Source organism: Sturnira hondurensis, unplaced genomic scaffold (assembly GCF_014824575.4).
Source record: "Sturnira hondurensis isolate 20B ecotype Veracruz unplaced genomic scaffold, ASM1482457v3 Scaffold0003606, whole genome shotgun sequence".
NCBI classification, from domain to species: Eukaryota; Metazoa; Chordata; class Mammalia; order Chiroptera; family Phyllostomidae; genus Sturnira; species Sturnira hondurensis.
Genome location: NW_028076237.1, coordinates 41,828 through 62,141, shown reverse-complemented (window position 1 = coordinate 62,141; position 20,314 = coordinate 41,828). Strand labels below are relative to the sequence as shown.

At 51.2% G+C, this 20,314-nt stretch overlaps 1 protein-coding gene across 1 annotated transcript; it reads left to right on the top strand.

The window, feature by feature from the left end:
* Positions 1-225: 225 nt before the first annotated feature.
* COQ8B (coenzyme Q8B) lies at positions 226-19,954 on the top strand. Its single transcript, XM_037041980.1, is given in 16 exon segments — positions 226-319; positions 739-843; positions 979-1,098; positions 1,244-1,310; positions 3,386-3,463; positions 8,421-8,543; positions 8,686-8,771; positions 9,749-9,889; positions 9,976-10,057; positions 10,767-10,860; positions 13,378-13,519; positions 13,671-13,778; positions 15,834-15,899; positions 18,556-18,642; positions 19,111-19,384; positions 19,387-19,954. Coding segments are annotated over 15 exon segments (1,722 nt in total). The 5' UTR covers positions 226-319; positions 739-741; the 3' UTR covers positions 19,539-19,954.
* The last annotated feature ends 360 nt before the right edge of the window (positions 19,955-20,314 follow it).

Here is a 20,314-nt window from a genome sequence, read left to right as displayed (position 1 = left end):
GCAGAGGACACGTGTGGAGTTTGTAAGGGAAAGAGTTGTTTGCAAATAAAACGGTATAGGGAACAGGAAGGTCCGTTGCAAACAGGCACTCTGAGATGAGCGAAAGGGCATAAAAGCGCATGCGTGTGTTCCCGGCGTGGCCCCCTACAATCCCCAGCGGATCTTAACGCCCAACCTTAGGCCCCGCCCCCCTACAGACACCAAGGAGTTGTTTGTGCCAGTCAGCAAGCTGCTGCTCCGTCATTGGCTAGCTGTCCGCAGTGAGACTCCAGGAAGTGCAAGAGGCCCCCACGCTTTGCGGACCCGGAGCCTAGGAGCAGTGGGTGCTTAGCAACGGGGGGAGGTACCCAGTAACGGGGTAAGGGGTACAGGAGAGGAATTGTGGGTGCCTAGCAACAGAGGTGGAGGCGGTGCCTGGCGACAAGGGGGGCTCAGAGAAGTGGAGAGGTAGCCCTGGAGAATCTGTGGGTGTCTAGCAACGGGGAAGGACCTTAGCAACGGCAGGAGTGAGACGGGGGAAAGTCAGTTTTGGGAGCTGAGCAGGAAGAATTATAGGTTCCTAGAAATGAGAGAGGGAACCAGGAGAAACTGGAGGGACCTGTATCAGGGAAGGAAGTCTTTGCTAGGTGGGGATCTTAGGGTGAACACGGAGGAATGTGAGGGCTTGGGGTGGGGGAGCAAAGCAAGGAGGTCAGTCCCACCACTCCTACCCGAGTAATTCCTCCTCTTCTCCCCTAGGCGATGTGGCTGGAGGTTGGGGGCCTACTGCGGGGAACCTGTGGACAATTGGGCCGGACTGTTGGTCTGCCTTGTGGGGTCCTGGGTTCTGGGCCCCACTGCTGGGTAAGAGGCTGGGGAGAGTTCTCCAAGGGGAAGAGCCTGAGGGAGGCATCAGTGAGTAAAGGGGCAGGGAGGAATCCAAAGGGTCAGGGAGACCCTGTGTCTTCTATTTCTTGCCAATGTCCACATCTCTTGCAGAGGCCATGCGGGTGTTCTTGGGCCCAAAAGCTTCATGGGGGTGAGCCTGGCAGAGGCTTGAGTGAGGAGGACATTTCCAAGGCCCGGGAGGCCCGGCTCAGGAAGACACCTCGGCCCCAGGTATCATTGCCTCCCATCCACCCAGCAACACTCCATGAAGGCACTTGGCCCCCTGAGTCTGGGGAAGGGTGTGGTGGCAGGTTGGTTGTACTCCCTGGGCACTATACCCACCTTCCCACCCTCAGACCTTCTCCCCATCTTCCAGCTGAGTGACCGCTCTCGAGAACGCAAGGTGCCTGCCTCCCGCATCAGCCGCCTGGCTAACTTTGGGGGTAGGTGTGATTGTGGGAGACTGACCTAGATGAGAGGAAGCAACATTTACAGAATGAAGCAAAGAAGAGGGTGAATCAGAGACAGACAGGAGGGAGAGATGAAAAGAGAATGAAAGCAAAGGCCTGCAAAACCAAGGGAAATAGAGGGGCAGGTGACATTATTGAGAACTTGGAAGAATGTGCAAGGCCCCATATGTGTGATCCCTCTACCCCGGGTCAGTAATTGTTCATTTCCATTCTACAGATGCGGGCATGGAGGTTAAGGGAAGTGAAGTGATTTCACCCCAGGTTAGCAGCAGAATTTACAATTCAGGTCACAATCTGCATGAAATAATTTAGTCGGTGCAACCATCATTAAAAAAGAAGAATAGCCCTGGCTGGTGTAGCTCAGTGGATTGAACACGGGCCTGTGAACCAAAGGGGCCCCAGTTCAATTCCTAGTCAGGGCACATGCCTGGGTGGGGGGCCAGGTCCCCAGTAGGGGGCACAAGAGAAGCAACCACACATTGATATTTCTCTCCCTCTCTTTCTCCTTCCCTTCCCCTCTCTCTAAAAATAAATAAATAAGGCCTGGCTGGTGTAGCTCAGTGGATTGAGCACAGGCCTGCGAACCACACGATCGTGGTTCGATTCCCAGTCAGGCCACATGCCTGGGTTGCAGGCCAGTTCCCAGCAGGGGACTCACAAGAAGCAACCATACATTGATATTTCTCTCCTTCTCTCCTTTCCTTCCTCTCTAAAGACAAATTAATAAAATCTTTTAAAAAATAAAATAAAACTTAAAAATAAATAAATAAATAAATAAAATCTTTAAAGAAGAAGAATAAAATGGAAAATATGAGTGAATCTGTAGAGTTAAGGAAAATATTTTTTTAAGATTTTATTTATTTATTTTTAGAGGGGAAAGGAAGGAGAGAGAGAGAAATATCAATGTATGGTTGCCTCTGGTGTGTCCCCTGCCAGGAACTGGCTTGCAACCCAGGCATGTGCCCTGACTGGGAATCGAACCGCGATCGTGTGGTTTGCAGGCCCGTGCTCAATCCACTGAGCAACACCAGCCAGGGTAGGGAAAATATTTTTTATGAAACATTACATATGTATTGGTCTCTACCAGTTATAATGCAAGTGTCTTCCCTACTGCACGTCATGGTTCCAGCTTTAAAGACAACGATTCACAGCATAAAGAAGAAATTAAATGCAGTGTTTAGACTCTGACACTGGGCTGCCCAGGGTTCAGGGAGTGATTCTGCTGTGTAACTCTGGGCAAATTACTTAACTTCTCTGAGCCTCGATTTCCTCTTCTGCAAAATGGAAGCTTTCCCGTAAAACTTACCGCATGAGGGTGTGAGGACAAGTGAATTAAAGCATTTAAGGTACTAGGGATGGTTCCTGGCGTGGAGAAAGTGCTCGGAAAATGCCAGCTACGATTATTCTCAGGGATGGTGATAATGAAGGAGTCAGAGAGACTCGGCATACCTTTAGGGATAAGGAGACAAGAGGGGGCAGAGGAAATCAGCCAGCGAGAACATCCAAAGAAGGAACAGCGAGAAAGAGGCCTCGATAGAGATGCCAAAGTAGGAGAGGGGATAGAGAGAAATGACCGACGGGAAAGGTGAGCACGAAGAAGAGGAGGTGTGGACAGAAAAAACAGGACTCATAGGAAGTCACAGATCATTTTGGAGCTTTCTTATCCTTGGCTGTGTATAAGAATCATCTTGGATGCTTAATAAAAATACAAATTCGGAGGCCTCAACTCAGGCCTGTTTAATCGGAACCTCAGGGGTGGGACCTGGGCACTGTATTTATAAAAGCTCTCACGTGACTCAAATGTGCAGCCTGGGTGAGAACTGCTGCCATAGGAGACAGGCCTGGAGAGAGGGATAGAGGAAGAGACAGCCTCACTTTGGAGGGAACCCCAAGCAGGGGGAGTAGTGAGACTTAGGGACAAAGATACATAGAGACTTGGCTGCAAAGAGCTGGGAGACAAGTGTGCTTAGAGAGAGACAGCAGAGAGAGCGTGGGTGGGGGGAATGCCCTGTGCAAGCGGGCATTCAGGCTCCTTTCTCACTCCTCAGGACTGGCTGTGGGCTTAGGCCTGGGCGTGCTGGCCGAAGTGGCCAAGAAGTCCCTGACGGGAGGATCTCTACAGTCAGGTGAGTTAGTCACAGTACCTGGGTTTGGACCCTGGCCTGGCTGTGTGACCTGGGGCAAATGGCTTCACCCCTCAGAGCCCCAGTTTCCTCATGTGGAAAATGGAGATGATGATAATAGCCCTGGCTGGTGTAGCTCAGTGAATTGAGTGCGGGCCTTCGAAACACATGATCGCGATCGATTCCCAGTCAGGGCACATGCCTGGGTTGCAGGCCAGTTCCCCGTTCCCCTGTTCCCGGTACCCAGCAGGGGACAAATGAGAGATAACAGACCCACCTCTAGGGGTCACTGTGAAGGGCTCAGGACAGGGTGGGAACCCCGTCAGGGTCCTGGTGCATTGAGATCATTTGAGAAAAAAATGTAAGCCCTCCAGAGTTGAGTTCCGACGCTGAGCAGGAGACAAAGGCCGAAGTGAGTGCCGGTGGAGGTCTGGGTCCAACAGAGATGGAATGAGATCAGCCTTTTTGGATAAGATTCCCCAACAAGTCAGTGGCCAAAACAAAAACAGGGGTGGCTGTTCTAGATTAAAAGGGAGTAGAGAAATAATAGCTGACAGATGGAATGTGTGGACCATGACAGGACATCAATTTGACAGGACAGGCCTGCAAACCAAAGGGTCACAGGTTCGATTCCTGGCTGGGACACATGCCTGGGTTGCAGGCCGGGTCCCTGGTCGGGGGCTTGTGAGAGGCAATCACACATTGATGTTTCTCTCCCTCTCTTTCTCCCTCCCTTCCCCTCTCTAAAATAAATAAAGAAAATCTTTAAAAATATATATACTCAATAATGCTGTTATAGCTGTGTATGGTGCCAGGTAGGTGCTAGACTTATGGGCTGATTGCTTTGTAAGTTATACAAATGTCTAACTACTGAGCTGTGCATCTGAAATTAATATAATGACTGTCGACTGTAGTTGAAAGGTAAAGAAATTTTTTTAAAGAGCTATAAAAGTCTTTCAGGGGCAATTAGGAAGATCTGGGTAGTAGATACTAGAGAAATAGTGTTAATTAGGTGTGATTATGGTACTGTGATTCTGTAGGGTAATATCCTGTTTTAATATCCTGTTTTTTAGCACAGTTTGAGTACAATGCCATGCAAATTGATCAACAAAACATAATAATAAGTGTTTGGTCACATACACAGATAGAGCAGAAGAGGCAGAATATTAAAATGTTTGAATTGGGTGTGCAGGTGTTCATGATGCAACTTTTCTGTCTGTCTGGGTTTTTTTTCAAAGTAAAAAGTTGGAGATAAGTGGAGGATTTGGCTTTAGGGTAAGGCCAGACTGAGTCTATACTGCGCTCTGCCACTTCTGTGCTGTGTGACTCAGGGTTAGGCAGTGTACTTCTCTGAATCTCTTGCTTTCTCACCTTAAAAATTAAGGCATTGGTAGTTCTTACTTCCTGGAGTGATTATGGGGATTCAGCCAGAAAATCCAGAGAGACACTTAGAATTCTCCATGGCACAGGGTGAGCCCTCAATAAAGAGCTCAATGATTTTTTTTAAAATATTTTATTTATTTATTTTTAGAGAGAAGGGAAGGGAGGGAGAAAGAGAGGGAGAGAAGCATCAATGTGTGGTTGCCTCTCATGTGCCCCCTACTGGGGATCCGGCCTGCAACCCAGGCATGTGCCCTGACTGGGAATGGAACTGGTGACCCTTTGGTTGGTTCCCAGCCCATGCTGTAGCTCAATCCACTGAGCTATACCAGCCAGGGCTCAATCATTTTTTTAAAAAGATTTTCTTTATTTATTTCTAGACAGAGGGGAAGGGTCAGAGAAAGAGAGGGAGTGAAACATCAATGTGTGGTTGCCTCTTCCCCACTGGGAACCTGGTCTGCAACCCAGGCATGTGCCCTGACTGGGAATCCAACCAGCAACCCTTTGGTTTGCAGGCCAGCATTCAATCCACTGAGCTACACAGCCAGGGCTCAATAATTTTTTTAAATAAAATAAAAGTGTATAGTAAAAGACAGAAAACTGTACTTGAATAATAATTTTTAAAAAAACCCTAAATGTTGCTGAACTGGTAATAAATGAAACCTTAAAATGAGTAGATAGCCTAAGAGTACTAATTAGAGAAATAACAACGTTAGAAAATTCCATGTGAATCTGGATTACAATTATTAAACTTTTTCACAAATTTACCCGCATTCAGTAGATATGAACATTTTTTAAAGAAGAGATGCTTTTTATGTCTCTAGTGAGTTTCAGGCTTTTGTTTTTCATTTTATGAACTAAAAAGCCAAGATAAACTTTTGTCTTGTAATATACATTTCCATCCAAACAAGAAAGACATTAAAATTAAAAATACATTATAACCAACTTTAAAAAACAGTGTATTGATGCGTTATTGAATACTAATATAATTTACATATAGACCTGTGTTCATATCCTTTTCACAGCACTTACGTACCCAGATCAAGAAACTCTAGAACAGCATTTCTTTTTTAAAAAAATTTATCTTTAGAGGGGAAGGGAAGGAGAGAGGGAGAGAAACATCAATGTATGGTTGCCTCTCGTGAGTCCCTTGCTGGGAACTGGCCTGCAACCCAGGCATGTGCCCTGACTGGGAATCGAACCTTGACCTTTTGGTGTGTAGGCCAGTGCTCAATCCACTGAGCTACACCAGCCAGGGCTTAGAACAGGATTTCTCAAACTTTTTGGTCTTGGGACCCCTACACACTCTTAAAACTGAGGAATGCATTTTTAAAAAGTGTTATATCCACACAATGGAATGTTATTCAGCCATAAAAAGGCATGAGCCCTACTTGGTGTGGCTCAGTGAACTGAGCACTGACCTGTGAACCGGAAGGTTGCAGGTTCAATTCCCAGTCAGGGCACACGCCTGGGCCGTGGGCCAGCTCCCTAGGTTGGGGCATGCAAAAGGCAGCCGATCGATGTTTCGCTCCCTCTCTTTCTCCCTCCTTTCCCCTTTCTAAGAATAAATAAATAAATAAATAAATATTTTTTTTTAAAAAGGAATGAAGTACTGATCCATGCTACAGTCTAGATGAATCTAAACACTATCCTAAGTGACAGAAGCCAGACACAAAAGGCCACATATTGCATTATTCCATTTACGTGAAATGCCCCGAATAGGGCCATCTGTGGGGACAGAAAGTAGATTAGTGGTTTCCTGGGGCTCGAGGGAAGTGGTTGGAGAAAACCGGGGTGAGGGGTGACTGCCAGAAGGAAGGGGATTCTTTCTGGTGAAAACGTTCTGGAATTGGTCTTGCTGATAGCTGCGCAACTCTCGATGTCCTAGAAGCCATGGAATTGTACACCTTAAATGGGCGGATTCTATGGTATGAGAATTATCTCTCAATAAAGTTGTCAAAAAATAGAATGAGGCCCTGGCTGGTGTAGCTCAGTCGATTGAGCGCGGGCCTGCGAACCAGACGATCAGGGTTCGATTCCCAGTTAGGGCACATGCCTGGGTTGCAGGCCAGTTCCCGGCAGGGGACTCAGGAGAGGCAAGCATACATTGATATTTCTCTCCCTCTCTCCTTCCTTTCCCCTCTGAAGATAAATAAATAATAAAAATATTTAAAAATAAAAAAAAAATAGAATGAGGACCCCAAAGAGCTTGTTTATGTGGGTAATACTTATGGATACTTACTGTATTAGAGATTAAAACAGGAAATGTTGGAACACAAGAACACACACACACATTTCATCAGCCATCAGGGCAACAGCATCATCCCAGGTCTGGGAGCTTCTGGGAAACTCCACTGAGCGTTTGTGGGAGAAAGAGAGTAAACAGGGACAAACAACACTTCATATTATGATGATAATATATCTTTAATCCTCCCTCCAGGATATGTGTATTGATTTTAGAGAGAGAGGATGAGAGAGAGAGAGACATTGATGTGAGAGAGAAGCAGTAACCAGTTACCTCCTGTATGTGCTAGGCCAGGGATCAAACCTGCAACCTGTGTCTGGGCCCTGAATGGGAATCGAACCCACAGCTTTGTGGTGTATGGGACAATGCTCCAACCAATTGAGCCACCTGGCCAGGGCATATTATGGTAATATTTTAATCTCACAGACCCTCTTGAAGGGTCTCAAGGATCCTCAGGGGCCCACCCAACCTCACTTGGAGCATCACCACCCAGGTTCTGCAGAACCTTCTCTCCTGCCCCATCTTGGTCACCGCCCCCACCAAGGATAACCACCACCTTGGCTGCTGACCCTGAGATCACCTTTGCCAGTTGGGCTCTTCACACCAGTGTGATGAGACAGTGTATTTTGGTGTGTGTCTGGTTCTCTACACCCCTAGGCTCTGTGTGGGAGGGGTGTCTGTGTTGCTGTGCGTGGATGTAGGCTGTTTATTCCACACTGTAGTGGTTGCTCTGTGACTGTTCCACAGTTTCTTCATTCATTGTATTGGCAGTCCCTTAAAACGTTCCCAGTTTGGGCCCTGGCTGGTGTAGCTCAGTGGATTGAGCGCGGGCCTGCGAACCAGAGGATCGCGGTTCGATTCCCAGTCAGGGCACATGCCTGGGTTGTAGTCCAGTTCCCTGCAGGCCAACTCCCAGCAGGGGACGCACAAAAGGCAACCATACATTGATGTTTCTCTCCCTCTCTCCTTCCCCTCTAAAGATAAATAAATAAATAAAATCTTAAAAAAAAAAAAAAAAACGTTCCCAGTTTGGAACTGTTACGAATAGTGCTGCGAAGACTCTTTGCAGTGGACACATTTATGCATGTCTCTTGAGCATACCTAGGAGAGGAACGGCGTCTGATATAGGTGTGTGCTTTACTAGAAACTTGCCACTGTTTTCCACAGGGCATGTGCTGTGGCACCATTATCGGCAGTGTTGGCGGTCAGGCTGCTCCACATTCTTGCCAACACTTGGCATTGTCTTTTTCACTTTAACCATTGCCGTGGTGTGTAGTGGTGTCATACTGAATAGTTTTGTGGCTGTAATACTAACAATCATTCTTTCCACCCCAGAGGGCAGCTCCCGGCCCGGCTCCAGCCCTTTCCTGTCAGAGGCCAATGCCGAGCGGATTGTGCAGACCTTGTGTACAGTTCGGGGGGCCGCCCTCAAGGTTGGCCAAATGCTCAGCATCCAGGGTACAGCATGACCCCCAGCCACCGACCCCACTTCTACCCCACCCCACCCACCAGCCAGCCCCAACCCCTGGTCCTCCCACAAGGGGCCCCCCTTGCGTGCTCCCTCATTGCTTCCCTGTCCCCTGTGTCCCTGTCGCCCCAGACAACAGCTTCATCAGCCCCCAGCTGCAGCGCATCTTTGAGCGGGTCCGCCAGAGCGCCGACTTCATGCCCCGCTGGCAGATGCTGGTGAGTGAGTGCCCCGTGAGGGGAGGCCGACCGGGGAGCGGGGCTCCGCCTGCCTGTCTCTCGTGGCTTCACCACCACCGCTCTACTCCCTAACTAACTTCGGACCTGTTTCCCCTCTGTGAAACGGATCACCAAAGCACCTCCTTGTAGGATTGTTTAAATGATTAAACAATTAAAACAAATGATTAAATGAGGGTGGTCTGGAGCACTGAGTCCGGTCCTTGGCAGGCTCGGTGAGCTGTTACAGTGGCAGTGAGTGCCATGTTAGGGGTCAGACTTGGGGAGTTCAAACCCTGGCCCTGCCACTTCCGGCACGTGTGATCGCAGATCCACGGCCTGACCTCTCAGTGCCTCCGTGTGCTCCTCTGTGAGGTGGTGATGGTGATAGATAGGGCCACCATCTAAATTAGCATAAAGAATGCACTTGAAGGGCCCTGACACACCATGAATGACATGCAAATTTTAGCTGTTATTATTGCCGGTTTTTTTTAAGTAAAGACAAGTGTATCTGTAAATAGGTGGGCACAGTGCCTGGCACTGAGTGAGTGCACAAGAGTGAGTGTTCTTCCAATGACAGGGTCAGGGTGCGCCATCCAGGATCAGGCACCTGCCTGCTGACCTCCGTTCTGCTCGCTCGCCATGTGACCCTGGGCACTCACTGCTGCTCCTGAGCCTCCCTGAACAGGATCTGGCCCATAGGAAGCCTTCTGTAAATTTTAACTTGTTTATCACATTGACTTTGAGTTAATACCAAGCTGGCCTGGGCCTCTCAGTCCGCCAGTGCCTGGTTCACCTTGACTGAGAGACTTCTCTCTAAGCCTCCACTTCCCCATCTGTAAAGTGGGGCAGCAGCCAAGAGCTTAGTCCAGGCCCAGTGTGTGGTGAGTGCTGGAGTTATTATAATGTGCTCAGCACAGGGAATGAGCTCCGCTGCCTATAATCATAGCGATGACTGTTACCACCACTCTCCCCCCCAGAGAGTTCTGGAAGAGGAGCTCGGCAGGGACTGGCAGGCCAAGGTGGTCTCTTTGGAGGAGGTGCCCTTTGCTGCCGCCTCTATTGGGCAGGTGCACCAGGGAATGCTGAGGGATGGGACGGAAGTGGCCGTGAAGATCCAGGTGAGAGGGGAAGCTGATGGGTCGTGGTGGGCACCTGTTGCCCCAGAGGAATGACTCCCATCCTGCCCCGACTCCTCCCTCTGCAGTACCCAGGCGTTGCCCAGAGCATCCAGAGCGACGTCCAGAACCTGCTGGCAGTGCTGAAGATGAGCGTGGCCCTGCCCGACGGTGAGGTGCCCACTGTACGACGGGTGCCCTGCAGAGAGGAAGTGGGGCTGGACGCAGAGAGTCGGAGAGTACCAGCTTGGGCAGGGTGTGCCTGTGTGTGAATGTGTGTTTGAGACGGAAGGAAGGGGCGCCGAGGTGGGGAGAGTGCAGAGTACAGTGTGTGAGAAAAAACCAAACTTGGGGAGCCTGAGAGAGACAGAAGCCGAGACTGAAATTCAGAAACACAGAGAAGGTGTGTAGAGAGGGACTGAAAAAGAGCCACAGAAGCAGTGAGAGAGTGTAAGGGAGACCTCGTGTTTGTGTTAAAGCTTTTGAGAAAGAGCCTGAAGAAGATGGAGCAGAGTATGTGTGTGTGTGTGAGGGAGAGAAAGGCAGGGGCAGGAGATTGGGAGAGAATGTGAGAGAGTGTGACAAAGACAGTAAGTGGTGTGTGTGACTAGGAAACATGCCTAGAGACAGGTGTGCATGCCTGTGAAAGAGACAGACCCAAGGAAAGCTCACAGTTGCATGAGGACAGAGGGGAGGTGTGTGGACAGACGATGGGGTAAAAGGCTTGGAGCAGAACGTGTGAGAGACAGCAAGAGAGATGGAGAGAGAAAGACAGGATTGGCTAGGGAAGACATTCATGAGTGGGAACCTAAGGGGCTGGGGGAGGTAGGAGGCGGGTCCAGCTGCGGCCTTCCTTGACTGACACGGCTGCCCCCATCAGGCTTGTTTGCCGAGCAGAGCCTGCAGGCTTTGCTGCAGGAGCTGGCTTGGGAGTGTGACTACCGTCGAGAGGCGGCTTCTGCCCAGAACTTCAGGTGAGCTGAGCCCCCCGTAGGCCTCTCAAGGACCTCTTCCTTCCAGCTTCCTTCCTTCCTTCCCTCCCTCCCAGGCTGACTTGGAACTGGAGTCTTGGGGTGGGGCTGGCAAACTCTTTTCCTCTTCATCCATTTGTTCATCCATTCATCCCATTCATTACTTCGTTTATCCTTCGTGTCGTCTGTGAGCTTGGTCATGTCACTTCCTCTCTCCAAGTGTCAGTTTCTCACCTGAAAAATGGGTTGGATAACTGTTCAGTCCAGGGTGGGGATGATCTTGTCAACAGGCCCTTAGTCGCATAATGGGTCACACCTGCGGCACTGACAAAGCTGGAGCAAGCCGACGGTGTCAGGGGTGGAAGAGAACACCGGGGCTCCAGAGCATCCCTGGTACACTGTGGGCAGGAGCAGATACTGAGACGAGGATTTGGGAGAACAGTGTGGCCTCACACGCTAAGGCTGGATATTCACATACAACCTAAGAGTCTCCCTCCTGGCTAAATGCTCTAGAGTTGTTGAGGGCAGTATACACCGCCAGACTTTTCCAGAATGCTCAGTGCAGCAGGCCAAATTAGAAACAACCCAAATTCTGGCCTGGCTGGTGTAGCTCAGTGGATTGAGCACGGGCCTGCAAAGCAAAGGGTCGCAGGTTCCATTCCCAGTCAGGGCACATGCCTGAGTTGCGGGCCACGTCCCCAGTGAGGGTGGTATGGGGGGCAACCACACATTGATGTTTCTCATCCTCTTTCTCCTTCCCTTCCCCTCTCTAAAAACAAAATAAACAAAATCTTTTAAAAAATTTTAAAAAAGAAACCCAAATTCTGAAATTCATCCATCAGGGTGGATAAATTAATTATGGTATATTCATCAGTGGAATATCATAGAGCAGTGAAAATGAATGAACTCCGGCCTGTGAACCAAAGGATCGTGGTTCGATTCCCAGTCAGGGCACATGCCTGGGTTGCAGGCCAGTTCCCAGCAGGGGACACAGGAGAGGCAACCATACACTGATATTTCTCTCCCTCTCTCCTTCCCTTACCCTCTAAAGATAAAGAAATAAAGTCTTTTTAAAAAAGAGGAAAAAGAAAATGAATGAACTATAGCTATCAGGAGCAGTGTGGTAGCATCCTAGAAGCATCGTGATAGGCAGTAATTAATTATACCTCAGTGAGATCCTCCACAGTGTAGCCCACATGCTTATTGAGCCGAGCTCTGTAAATACAGAGTAAGAGAAAGGCCAGTGGAAGGCAATGTTCTGGGGCCTGGGCCTGGACAGACACATGTGGGCTCCAGCCCCAGGTCCGCCCTTCATAGTCCGGGTGGCCTGAATCTGCACCGCGGCCTTGGCAGAGCGTCCTCACGGGGGAGTGAAGAGGGAATTGTGCTGATTAAATGCTTAGTGCAGGGCCGGGACCACCAGGAGTGGTTCAAATAGAGATTTTATAAACAAGCACAGAAATACAAGTCTGAAGCCTGGAGGAGGAAGGTTTAAAGTGGGCTGGGCCAGAGCACTCCCTGTGGGGTGGGGGAGAGCCCTCCCCCACAGGATTCCCAGTGTCTTTAGAATAAAACCTGTATGGGCTCACCTGACCCCTCCCCACCTCCCTGCTACCCACCTTACTCTCCTCCAGCCATCCCACAGCTCCCCAACCAGAGGCCTCCCTCATAATTCTCTGCCTCCCAAATCTTTCCCTGACACACTTAGCTCATTCTATTGGTCTGTTTGTTACAGTATGGTCTCTGGTGTGCGGAAGGGGCAGGCCTGGGCCCCATCCACCGCTGTGTCTCAGCATTGTCCAGCACGGGCACAGACAACGAGAGGGGTGCTTTCCCTTAATTAACCAGTATTCCCAGTCCCGACTCCAAGGGAGTCGACAATGAGTATCACTGCGGACTCGGAGATTTGTATATCAGTGACTGTTTTTTGTCAGTGACTGGTTTGGGGATGAATTAATAAGTTGATGAGAAAGTAATGCTTTTTTTTTTTAAGATTTTATTTATTTATCTTTAAAGGGGAAGGGAATGACAGAGGGAGAGAAACATCAATCAATGTATGGTTGACTCTCACGCGCCCCCTGCTGGGAACTGGCCTGCAACCCAGGCATGTGCCCTGACTGGGAATTGAACTGTGACCCCTTTGGTTTGCAGGTCAGTGCTCAATCCACTGAGCTACACCAGCCAGGGCAGAAAGTAATGTTTATGGAGCTTAATACATTGAGCTCATCATGGGGCAACCAGATATCATCGAAGTATTTCCGGTAGGGAAGTGGTAACTGGGTCTCCAGCAGCTGGCTGAGGGGCAGACACAGAGTAGGCCTTATGGAGATGTTTGTTGGACGAATGAATGAACGAAATGTCTGAATGAATGTGAATCCTGCCAGGTACTAACCATCACTCAGGGCACACAGAGGCAAGAGAAAGAGAGAAGGGAAGGCAAGACACAGACTTTTCATAAAGGACTTCTCCGAGGCGGAGACCTCCAGGTGTCCCATTCCCCTCCCTGCCCCTCTGCCCCAGGCAGCTGTTGGCTGATGACCCCTTCTTCCGGGTGCCAGCAGTGATCAAGGACCTCTGCACTACACGGGTGCTGGGCATGGAGCTGGTTGGAGGGGTCCCCCTGGACCAGTGCCAGGGCCTGAGCCAGGACATCCGGAACCAGGTACTTGGTCCAGTGGGACAGCAAGGAGGGTGCTGCCCCAGGCAGAGCCAGCAGGGTCAGCCGGACCCACTGCCTCTCCAGGCCCCTGAGGGCTTACACGGGGAGGTGACTCCGAGAGGTCTGTTACTCCTCCCCACCCCACCCCCCCCAGATCTGCTTCCAGCTCCTGCGGCTGTGCCTACGGGAGCTGTTTGAGTTCCGGTTCATGCAGACGGACCCCAACTGGGCCAACTTCCTGTATGATGCCTCCAGTCACCAGGTTGGTTCCTTGTGCTGTGTGTCAGGGTACATCAGCTGCTGTGACAGATATTTTTCAACATTTCAGTAGCTTAACTCAATAGTAGTTTCCGACTCACAGGACAGGCTGGGCCAGCCCTCCTCCCTGTGGTGATGTGGAGACCCAGACTCCTCCCCTTTGGTGACTGTGCTGTCCTGGGAAGGGGAGGAGAGATGGAGAGCATAATTCCCTGCCTAACTTCTTTGACCAGAAGTGACACATCATTCCTTTTACCATTCTGTTGATGAGAACTGTTCACACAACCAGCCTAGGTGCAAAGCATGCTGGGAAATGGAGTTCCTGGCTAGGCAGTGGCTTCCTAGTGGCAGTGTGACAGTGGAGAAGAGGGAATACAACTTTTGGAAGGCAGTTAGTCATCACTATCACACTTGTCACTCATATAGAACACACCAAGCCCCCGCTGCCTCTTGATAATGACACCAAGACCACCCTGATCCTCACCTCAGAGCTCGTGGTCCAGTGGGGGACCCATCACCAGACAGTGGGGGACCTAGAGTAATCAGAGCCATGGCAGGGTAGCACAGGCCAGAGCTGTCGGTGACAGTGATGGGGAGGCCCCAGAGGCTATGGGAAGCCAGAGAAAGTGGCTGTCCTGTCTGGATGGGGTCAAGAAAACCTTCCTGAAGGAAGTGCCATTAAAGCTGAAACCAGAAAAATGAGGAGAGGGTAGCCAGCTAAAGAGCAGGGAAGAACACTCTTGGCAAAGAACACCGTGTGCCCAGAGGCCTGGGCATGAGAGTTCGCTGGGAAGGACTCTCCGCGTGCGTGGTTGCCAGATTGCTCAACAGCGTGGCCTGTCCCCGCTCAGTCTCCCCAGGGAGCTTTCTCAAACACAGATCTGGCCACACCGTCCCTTCCACAGCGCCGTACACCCTCAGGATCACGTCTGAGCCCTTCACTGAAGGTGGAGCGGCCGCCGAGTCTCCAGCTGCAGTCCCTAGCCACTGCGTTCACCCCAAGTGCACACACCCTGCACCCCTCCTCAGCTGACACCCCCAGGGAGGGGTTTTTCCAACCTGGGGAGGTGATGCGCTTCCTGAGTCCGGTGTCAATGTATTGGGTCTCAACTGCATTTTTTTTTTTTAATTTTAAAGGCATAGGATAGAAAGTGTCAGTGTGTTACAGACGGAAGGGAGCTATAATATATCAGGACACTTTTGTTTGACGTTTCTATTTATGTGGCATTAGCACTGGTGCTTACTATGTATAAATGCAGATTATACATAGTAAGAAATGTATAATCTGCATTTCTTACTATGGGTTGTGGCCAGTTGTCCAAACCCCACTGCCCCAGAGAAACTCCTACGTATGTGTCAATTAAGTGCTGTTTTTCATAGCAAAACCCACAAACACCCGCAGTGTTCATCAACCAGATGAGTTCGCTGTGGTGCATTCATGCAACAAAGTCCTTACACAGCAGGGAGGAAATGAATGAATGAGCCAGAGCTACACACGGCCGTGCGGACAAATCCTCAAATCACGCTGGACACAAGGAGCAAGCAAGCTTCAGGATAACTACCACAAATACCATTTATATAAAGTTTAAATACAGAAAACGTGACTCGCTCATGAGTGCACACATGTAGAAAACGTAGAATACACACACGCCAACTTCAGGAAATAATCACTTAATAAAAATTTCAGGGCTGTGGTGGCCCTAGAAGACAGGGTGGGGACACATCGGGCAGAGGCCCCACTTGCATTGGTGTTGTTTTGTATTTTAAGTTGGGTGGTGAGATTTCTGTTCACCCTTCTATATATTTTGTTCTCTGGGGTTTTTTTTTTCTGTACCTAAAAGACGTTATTATATAAAACAATTATGACCAAAAAGTAAATAAATAAAATCCAAGTCCCTTCAGCTTCATGTGGGGGTGACTTTGAATTGTGGAGACCAGAGGCTAGGAGCCCCCCGAGACAGCAGGCAGGGACTCTGGCAGGAGGACCCAGGCCACCCCCAACAGACAGCCGGGAGCCTTGGTGGGCTTCCAGCATCTCCTTCACCGTTCTCCTTCCCAGGTGACCCTGCTGGACTTTGGTGCAAGCCGAGAATTTGGGACCGAATTCACAGACCATTACATTGAGGTGAGTTCCCCCCAACCCTGTGGTCTGGTGGGCCGAGGCTCAAGCCGGATACTGAGGCAAGGGTGAGAAGGAGAAGTATAGTATCCGGAATTAAGAAATAAGAAATAATAGTAATACTAATAGCAGCTAACCGATGCCAAGCACTTAATGCCAGGTGCTGTTTTAAGCGCTAGACATGTAGTAACTGACTTAAAGCACTCAGCAACTCCGTGGGGTAAGGACCATTTTTAGCCCCATTTTGCAGATGAAGTAACTGGGGCTCAGAGAGGTTAAGTCACTTGCTCAAGGTCACAGCAGACCTGGGATTCAAACCCAGGTGGTCTGGGTCCCAAGCCCATGCTTCCAACCCTGACTAACCTCCTCTTAAGAGAGAGGCCTCTGAAAGCCATCCTGTCACCTCCCCGCAACCCACACTGTCCCAAACCTTGTAGTCCAGCCTTGCCCTCACATACCCCACTGGCCGGCTGCTTCCTACGGAGCTACTCTGCCCTCAGGAAGTGCTTCCTCACCCGCTGTCTGCCCCTCCCACTAACTTGGGTCAGTTTGTCTCAGAGGCCACAGAGAACACCATTTCACTGACTGGTGAGGTTGGACATTCAACCTGGGTTTTCTAATCATTTAGTCATCAATTCAAACATTCTTTGATACCACCTGTGTACCCAGCCCTATTCTGGGTAAACCAGGGGGACAATAATGACCAACTCAATCCAGGTCCCCACCTTCGAAGAGCTCACAGTCCAATGAGGGAACAGACAGTGAAGACCCAGAGTGGCCAGGGCCAGGATGGGGAGGCACAGGGCACTGTGGGGGCTCAGAAGCACGGGCCAGCCTGGGGAGTCAGGAAGGGCTTCCTAAGGGAGCAGCTATCAGAGTTGAGACCTGAGGGAGGAGGAGACCCATAAGGGAGAAGCTAGGAGGGTATTCCAGATCTACCACGTGTACCAAAGCTAAGAGATGAGAAGGGACATCTCCACTAAAGCAGCACTTCTCAAACCTGAATGTGTACATGAAACCCCCTCAGCCCCCACGGCCCTGCTGACGCGAGGATTCTGGTCTGGAGTTTGGCATAAGATGATGCATTGCTAACACACACTCAGGTATAGGAACCACTTTACTTTGAGAAGTAAAGTCCTAGGGGACCAAAATGAAGTTCATGTTCTGACTCGGGAGGTAGGTGGGGGGCAGAGGAGGAGCCAACAATGAGATGGGAACCAAATCACACTGGGTCTCAGAAGCCATGCTTCATAGCTTGTACTTTGTGCGGGTGCCTAGGGGAGCCATGGGGGGGAGAGGGGAGGAGCAGGAGAGCAGGAGAGGGGCACAGACTGAATTAGGAACCCCCCCTCTGAATACGAGGGGTCTTTAAGACTAGGAGCCGACAGCCCAGGAAGGCTGTGAAGAAAGGAAGAATGGTGTCTGAGGCAAGGCCCAGGGCTCTGGATTGGGTAGTGGGCATGGTGGGGCCATCCTTGAGGTAGGAAGAGGAAGGAGGGACTGGTAACCCTCACTTCCTGCCACATATACAGGCCTCTTGGGGCCTGTCCTCTGCAGGTCACTTGGATAGTTGGGACACCTCATGCCCTGCCCCCACTCCACCCCACCTCCAGACTACTTAGCATGACTCTCCTGCCACCTCCCCAGTTGTTCCCGATTTTAAAAAGTCCTGTCATACTGGCCCTCAAGGACCATATAGGTCTCACGGATGGCCAGACAGGCTTGGGCATGGAAGCAAAGACAGAGTGGGACTGACAGATTTAATCCTGACCCCTTCCTCTCAAGGAAGGGCAACTCACTGGTTAAGGGATCTCCCGGGTTCCATTCCTCACCTTTCTATTGCATACTCTGAGCCTGTTTGCTCACGTGTGAGGTGGGGACCCTCACACCCACCTCCTAATAATAATGGTAGCTGATTGTATTCATGGTGCTTCCTCCGTGCCGGCGCAGTGCTCAGCACTGCATAGCTATCGCTTCCTTTAACCTCACAACAACCCCATGAGGAAGATGATTCCAATGTGCCCACTTCACAGATGAGAAATCAGAGGCCTGAGACGAAGAACCTTGCCCAGAGTCAGTCAGCAAGTGGCAGAGCTGGGACTGAGCCCAGGCAGCTTCTGTCTGTCTGTCTGTCCTTGTACCCTCAACTCTCCCCGTGTGCACTCATGGTTGGAGGGGTGTTTAGCTAATCTACTCAACAAAAGTTCACTAAAGGTCTCCTGAGTGCCAGAGCCTGTGCCCCATGGGACTGAACCCATCAGGATTCCTGTTGTCTCAGGGCTCCCAGTTCAGTGCAGGAGGAGGCAGACATCAGCAGACAACCAGGTGAACAGAGATGGGTACAGTTTGGGGTCATAGTTCCATCCTTGGCCACATGAGTATCTGGACTCATGAGCAGCACTCAACATCTATTTTCCTCTGCTCTTTCGCTGCCTAGTTCCCAGTCAGGTGGGTGGAACCCCTGCCCGCTCTGCTCCCCAGGACAGTCTTGAGACACAGCTGGACAAGGTGAGGCAAGGCAGGAGAGGCTTCTAGGTGAGAGGCCCTAGGCAGATGAGAAGGAAAGTGGGTGCTATCTCCTTTCTCCAGTTCCCCAGACCCCTCCATAAACCTTTGAACTCCACAGAGCCTTTGACCCTGTGCCCCCCACCCATCTAACCAGGTGGTGATGGCTGCAGCCAATGGAGACAGAGACCGGGTCCTACAGAAATCCCAGGACCTCAAATTCCTCACAGGCTTTGAAACCAAGGTTGGGAGTCACTGGGGGTGGGGGTGGGGGGTGGGGTAAGGTATGGAATCTGTTGTGGGAGGGGTGGGGTGGGCACGGGGGGGCAGCTTAACTCTGCTGGGGAACTCTGGGAGAATGAGGAACTGCTGATCCATTCTTGGGGGCTCTGGGGAGGAGTGGGGGGAACGGAGGCTGCTTTGCCTCAGGAACCCTGGGGAAATGGACACCACTTACCTATTCTGGAGAAAGTGTATGGGGGAAGGGAACCTGCTTCTCTGGTCTACAGAGTGAGGTCTGTTTGTGTATTGGAGGCTCTGAGAGGGAGCAAAAGGCCATTTCCTTTTGGAGGAGTTGGGGGCTGTTTGCCTTCCAGGGGCTCTGGAAGGAGTCCGGGGCGTGTGTTTGTACTGGACATCGTGAGGGAGCTGAGAGGCGCTTGTTAATTCTGGGTTAAGGAAGGGTTGTGCCTCTGCTCTTCCCCACCCCTAGGCATTCTCCGATGCCCATGTGGAGGCTGTGATGATTCTGGGAGAGCCTTTCGCCACCCAGGGCCCCTATGACTTCGGGGCGGGGGATACTGCCCGCCGAGTGCAGGGCCTCATCCCGGTGCTGCTGCAGCACCGGCTCCGCCCACCGCCGGAGGAGACCTACGCCCTGCACCGCAAGCTGGCGGGGGCTTTCCTGACCTGCGCCCGCCTCCGCGCCAACATCGACTGCCGGGACCTCTTCCAGGACACCTACCACCGCTACTGGGCCGGTCGCCAGGCTCAGCCACTGCCCGAAGCCTCCTGACCAGAGGAGCGGTCTCGTCTGACCCCTCAAACAGCTCCCTCCAGGGAATCCGGCCAGTAGAGGGCCATCCTTTCCCCTCTGTTCCGGTCTGGGGATGCCTCCCTGGGCTTCCCAGTACGGCCTAGCACCCTTCGCTGGAGACTGGGGAATCCTGGGGCTAAGGAACTCCCCACTTCACGCTCCCATATCCAGCTCTCCCCACCCCAAAGTGGGCATCAAGGAACTCCTGGGATTAATTTATTTCTGCCAACATTTGAGAGTTTCAGGCACCCTGCACGCCCGGTGGAGATGCAGACTCATCTAGAGGGGAGCCCCTCGCCTGTGTCTCTGGACTCCCACAGATCTGGCCAATGAGAGGGGGGGATGTTAGTTGGAGGCAGCCCTCACCTTTGCCTCCCTCATCCCTCGACCAGCTGTCTTTTCCTTGTCCATCTTCTCTGTGTTGGGGGGTGTATGAACCTTCAGTATGAATAAAAGCAGCCCTCCCCTTCCCCAGCTCTTTTCTCTGCCCTGGGTCGGGAGGAGGAGCTCGCGGACAGCCTCCAGGTGCAGATGGCCAACCCCCTCCCACCCTCTTGTCTGAAAGCCCTGGTCCTGCCTGGGCCATCTGTTGCCGGGAACCTCCTTCTCCCCTTTCCCTCCCACCCCCAACCCCTCCCGCACGTGCAGACCACCTGCTCGTAAGACTGCGGCAGCTGAGAAGTCCTCCCCCCTACACCACCACCCCGACGCCCGGGCTCCCAGCAACCTCGCCTTTGCTAATGGGCCTTAATGCCCCTGCCAGATGCTTTGCCAAACCCACGGGATAGGGTGGGAGCGGGAACGCCACGGCAGCCAGAACCGCGCCTAAGTCCCAGCCTGGCGCCCCCACCGCCAGTGCCAAAAGGATCGCACGCTGGAA